Source organism: Gracilinanus agilis, chromosome 2 (assembly GCF_016433145.1).
Source record: "Gracilinanus agilis isolate LMUSP501 chromosome 2, AgileGrace, whole genome shotgun sequence".
Lineage (NCBI taxonomy): Eukaryota > Metazoa > Chordata > Mammalia > Didelphimorphia > Didelphidae > Gracilinanus > Gracilinanus agilis.
Genome location: NC_058131.1, coordinates 154,314,813 through 154,320,812, shown reverse-complemented (window position 1 = coordinate 154,320,812; position 6,000 = coordinate 154,314,813). Strand labels below are relative to the sequence as shown.

The 6,000-nt window shown below is 38.9% G+C and overlaps 1 protein-coding gene across 2 annotated transcripts in view; it reads right to left on the bottom strand.

Moving 5' to 3' along the window:
* Positions 1-1,648: 1,648 nt before the first annotated feature.
* Positions 1,649-6,000, bottom strand: part of ELP3 (elongator acetyltransferase complex subunit 3) — an 87,411-nt gene continuing 83,059 nt past the window's right edge. For both annotated transcript variants that reach the window (XM_044663462.1, XM_044663463.1), the window contains exon 15: positions 1,649-2,080. In XM_044663462.1, coding sequence (XP_044519397.1) covers positions 2,004-2,080 — 77 coding nt within the window. In that variant the 3' untranslated portion in view covers positions 1,649-2,003. The remainder of the gene's footprint in view (positions 2,081-6,000) is intronic.

The following is a 6,000-nucleotide window of genomic DNA, read 5'->3' as shown; positions in this document are numbered from 1 at the left end:
AACAGGTGATGTCTGGCCTGAGTTTCTGTCCTCTTAAATTCTTAACTTTTAGTATTCCTAAAGTAGGCTGATTTTTGGATAGTTCTTTTCATTGTCCTCCTACTCTGAGTTCTGCAAGTTCCTGACAAAGTTTGAACGTGTTGACTTTTCCCTGGTTGGGAGTTTCAATTAGTGCTATTGGATTCAATCACTCAGTCCATTGGGAGGTTCTTCTGGTTCAAAGCATCCAAAGTTCTGGGTCCCTTTGGTCTGGAATGGTGATCTCTGCCCCTGGGATCAGAACAAGACATGGGGAGGCTGACAGTGGTGCCCTTAATCTATTTGTCCACTTTTTAGTGTAGGTCAATATGTTGCAGCCCAGGTAAATGGATTAACTAAACTAACTTATAAAATATATAAGTGGCTTAGAAATAGAGATTAACTAAAATCAAAGATTAAATGAGAACATGAGTGGAAAAACAAAATGACAGACCTAAAACAAGGATGACTTAGTCATATCTGTCCTCAGGCTTCAAATACAAATTTACAAAATTATATGAAATCTGTATTTATTTTCACCATGATCAGTGATGAACTTAATCCTAAGTATATATTGTGTCTTGAGAGATTAGCTGATGACTTCATATTAAGACATTTTAAAATTAAGCTTTTGTTGCTCAAAATGATGTTACCTATAAAAACTTATACATGTATACTTAACCAAGATTATTTGAATTTGAAACCGAATTTTCTAAGAGTTTCAGTGGCTATTTTTTAAAAAAAAATAAAAATGTAGTATCTTCTAATTAGACTTGTAGGAATAATTGACACAAGGAAAATAAAATTTACTAGCCAAATTATTTTAATCAACAAGTATTTATTAAGCTCCTACTATGTGTCATAGGTACAAAGACCTAAAAAAACAAACAACCCCCAAAACAATCCTTACTTTCAAGGTGCTTATGTTCTTGACATGAGTGGGTGGGGATGAAGGAGTCCAAATGTACATATGTAAAGATATACACAGTAAACAGAGGAAAAAGGACATTCTTAGGGAGAGGATGTTAGCAGTTGGGGAGATCTAGAAAGGCTTTTTGCAGAAAATGACTTTTGTGTTTTGACTTGAAGGAAAGGATTCTATGACATGTGTGGAATGAAAGTGTATTCCAGATACAGGATGGTCAATGGCATAAAGACAGACATTGGAATACAGAGGCCAGTTTGGCTGATCCATAGATCTTGCTCTTTCAAAAAGTGTATTTTTTTTTTTTGGTATGTTGTAGGTATATAATTTATAAGTAAATAAATATAATGTTGTATGAGTGTTGGGGCAGCTAGATGGTATAGTGGATAGGGTGCTGGGCCTGGTGTCAGGGAGAATTTAGTTCAAATCCAGTACCAGACATTTACTAGCTGGATGACCATGAACAAGTCACTTAACCCTGTTTGCCTCAGTTTCCTCAATTGTACAATGATCTAGAGAACGAAATGCATACCACTCCAGAGTATCTTTGCCAAGAAAATCTCAAATGGCATTGCATAAATTCAGATAGAACTAAAAAACCTTTGGAGACCACTGGGTTAGACCACAAGGCCCAAAACAAAGTGCAAGTATAACACTCACAAGAAAATACACGTGAATAGTAAAATCTTTGAAGTGACAGGCAAATGTAATAGTAGATTTAAAAGAAAAACAATCCCCATTTTCTGCTGAAAATTGAAGATTTATTGTTAAATAGAAATAGTTCAATTGATAACTTGCAAAAGAAGCAATATGGCCATAAAGGTTAAGATATCTGCTCTGTTCAGGTGTTCTGTGTCACCAGGCTGAGTCTCTAAATAGATGATCAAAAAAAGTTTCTAAGAGTCATTGCTTATAAAATGGGCCTTTAATGCCAAATTCTTTTTTCTTTTAGAATGAGGGAAAGATTCCTTGTCGGTTTCATTCAGGCCTTCCTTCTTCTTCATAACTATAAATTCAGTTTCCACTTCTTGCCACAAAGTAACTTGGATAAAGACAGATGTTAGTTCAACTGCTTTACCATGTATGGTCCTTCTAATACGTAGCCAATCTTCCTGTAGTAATTCCTGGTGCCAACTCCTGTAAAGAAGCAAGAGAAATAAGGCAGATGAAGCTCTAATTAATTTAATATTTCTCAAAGAGCTGAACACTCAGAAAGCAAGTCTCCTGCTAAGAATGTTTTTAAAAATATGGGTCAGGGGGCAGCTGGGTAGCTCAGTGGATTGAGAGCCAGACCTAGAGACAGGAGGTCCTAGGTTCAAATCTGGCCTCAGACACTTCCCAGCTGTGTGACCCTGGGCAAGTCACTTGACCCCCATTGCCTACCCTTACCACTCTTCCACCTATAAGTCAATACACAGAAGTTAAGGGTTTAAAATAAAAAAAAAAAATATGGGTCAGAAGATGATAGATTTAGATCTAAAAGATACTTCAGAGGCCAGCAAGTCAAACCCTCTCATTTGTGTGATGTTGGGCAGCTTATTTATTTAACCTCTTTGATCTCTTCTGGCTTTAAATCTATGATCCAATGAACTGAGGCATTTGTCCTGAGTCACACAAAGAAGTAAATGGCAGAGCTGGAAAGTGAAATTGCTAAATCCAAAGATTCACTGCTGCCTCTTACCTTCTGTATTGGAATCACTACCAAGTACTGGTTCTAAGGCAGAAGAAGCACGGTAAGGGCCAGGCAATTGGGTTTAAGTGACTTGACTTGCCCAGGGTCACACAGCTAGGAAGGATCCAAAGCCAAATTTGAACCCAGGAACTCCCATCTCTAGTTCTGGCTTTTTATCCCCTGAACCACCTCACTGCCTCTGTATCATTTGATTTCTAATACTAATCTGTAAAATTGCCTTTCATGTCCAAATATTTTCCCCATTGCTTTGTCCTGACAATCCTAGAAATGTCCTTACATTCCTTGCCCCAGAATATCTTCTAAAACTGGGATAATTGGGATTGAGAATATGAATTCCACTGACTGTAACAGAACTGACCTGAACCAGCTATTTCCCAGGATGGGGAGGCTTGTGAGGACATTTAATCAATAAAGATCTAAAGTTAGCCAGACTGGGTATAGCCGGGTAGTTCAGTGGATGGAGAACCGGGCCTAGAGACCGGAGGTCCTAGGTTCCAATCTGGCCTCAGACACTTCCCAGCTGTTTGACTGTTTGCCCATGACTGGGCAAGTCATGTAACCCCCACTGCCTAACCCTTATTTTGGCCTTGGAACCAATATACAGTACTGATTCTAAGACAAAAGGTAGGGGTCTAAAAAAAACCAAAAGACATAACCAGACCTAAATCAGTCTTTTCATCTAGATCATCAAGGACTTATTAGAATCTTATAATCAAGCATATGATTCTCCCCCTACTATGAAGTAATCAGAATGAAACTGAAAAATATTAGCCTATCTCCTCATTAGGTATCCACCAATTAAAAACATCATTTGCTGTTTTCAGGGAAGGACTGAATGATGAGCGGCCCGAACTGCATTTAATTAATCCAAGATTCTGCACGATTGGTCTCTGATTACTGAGAGTGATCACTGATCATTAATTTATTGATTATTGCCAGCCTAGTCAACAAATTCATTTTTTCATGCCCAGAATGCCATCTCCTCAAATTTCATTTGCCATAGCCCACAATTTTTTTTTTCCAGAGGTCATGATATTTCATGATTCACTGTCACATAACATCACTGGGGAAAAACTGGTATTAGAAAAAGATGGGGTTTTGCTGCAGGGAAGCAGTTTGGGAACATTGAAACATTGTACGGTTTCCCAAAAGCAATCCAGCCTATTCAAATGTAGACCCAGTTCTCTGTCCCTCATCTATTTAAGATAACAACGGACTAACTTTATAATATGGACCATCTAAATGCATGTTCAAAATTTTGGAAATAAATAAAACTTGACATGATTTCCAAAATGCTGTTGGAGATTTTAAAAAATTGTGGAGTACATTTGATAGTTGCTCCTAGATCCTAGAACATTATGACATTATTGGAAATGAGTAGAAGAGAGCTGGTTAGAAAAGAATAGCAAGTTGAAAACTAAATACTAGTGCCAGCCACTTTTTGACACTGTGTCTCCCTATCTCACCCAAGCTGGAAGTCCAGCGGCTCCTCATGGGTCCTATCCCATTGCTGATTAGTAAAGAAGCTTCAAACTTCTGTCTCCAACCTTGGGCCAGTTTTGCTTCTCCTAGCAAGGCTGGTTTGGTTTTCCCCACTCCCCAATGAGGCCACCATAATGGAGTCAGACCTTAGTGAGACCAACATTGCTTTTTTGAAACTCTGAACTCCTGAGCTCAAGCAATCCAGGGACTGTAGGAAGGTGCCATAATGTCCTGCCAATAATTTAAGTGCCAAATTTAATGGCCTTTCTTTGGGCCTCATCTTTCTTGACTACTCTGAAGCATCTAGATGTTGTTGATCACTGTCTCCTCCTATATACTCTTCTCCTCCATGGGTTTCTTTTCTTTGTTTTCCTTCTATTCCTCCAACTACTCTTCAGCCCCCTTTGCTGGTTCTTCATCCAAATCATGCCCACTATGAATGGGGGCCTGCCAAGGCTCTGTCTTGGGTCCCTCTCCTCTTTTCTCTTTAAACAACAGGTTTCTTAATTTTTTTGTGTGTCATAGACCCCTTTGGCAATCTGGTGAAGACCATGGACCCTTTCTCAGAATGTTTAAATACATGAAGTAAAAATACACAGGATGACAAAGAAAACTAATCTATCTATAAACTGATTTTTAAAGGAGCCCAGGTTAGGAATATGTCTGCTCTAAACTATCTTACTCTTCATCTCCTATCAGTTCAATTATCTCTGTACAAATGATTCTATGTACCCTTCTTTCTATTCACAGAGCCACCACTTTAGCTCTGGCTCTTATCTATCACTTCTTGCCTAGAATACCATAATAGTTTTCTAACTGACCTCCCTCCCTCATCTCTTTTCATCCCAATTCATTCTTTACTCATTCTTCACTGCCAGGTCATTTTTTCTAAAGTGTGGGTCTGACCACGGCATCTCCTACCTTAGCGAATGCCACCAGTTATCTATTATTTCTAGGACCAAATAGCAAGGCCACTGGAATGTAAAGCTTTTCATAACATGGCCTATTCCCCCTCCTCACAATTGGTCTACTTGCTGTACCTCTCCATGACACTTTATCTCCTCTCTCTATGCCTTTGTCCTGGCTATTCCCCACACTTGATAAAGCTCACTCTCTGCTTTTACCACTTTGTTTCTTAGGTTTTCTTTAAGTCCTGGCCTCCTCCCACACTCTGCAGGAATTATTTCTCAGTGTTTCTAGCTGTTAGTGCCTTCTCCTGAGATTATCTCTAATTTATCCTGTTATATGTATTATATGTATATAATTACCTGCATTTTGTCTCTCTACTTGAGGCAAAGAGCTAATTTTACCTTTCTGTCTATCCTCAGTGCTTAATACAGTGCTTGTAACACAGTAAGTGCTCAGTAAATGCTTTTTATATTGATTTCAAATGCTTTTGGTTTGGATTGGAAGATACCATATAATCCAGGAGGGGTGAATCTTCTCTCCTGAGCATCATATTTATACCAAGGTCTTGGTGTCCTCCCCCCCAGTTGAGAATGCATTTCATGCCTCTTGTTCCAGGTACAAAAAATCTTTATTAGGGCTTCTATTGGAGGCTCTCTTTACCAACCCCCAGAACAATTGTTTAAAAGTCTATTACAGGCTAGCAATTTGGAATCATGCTCAAAGGGCTATAAAAGAATGCCTGCCCTTTGATCCAGCCATACCATTGCTGGGTTTGTACCCCAAAGAGATCATAGATAAACAGACTTGTACGAAAATATTCATAGCTGCGCTTTTTGTGGTGGCAACAAATTGGAAAAGGAGGGAATGCCCTTCAATTGGGGAATGGCTGAACAAACTGTGGTATATGCGGGTGATGGAATACTATTGTGCTAAAAGGAATAATAAACTGGAGAAGTTCCAGGCGGACTGGAGA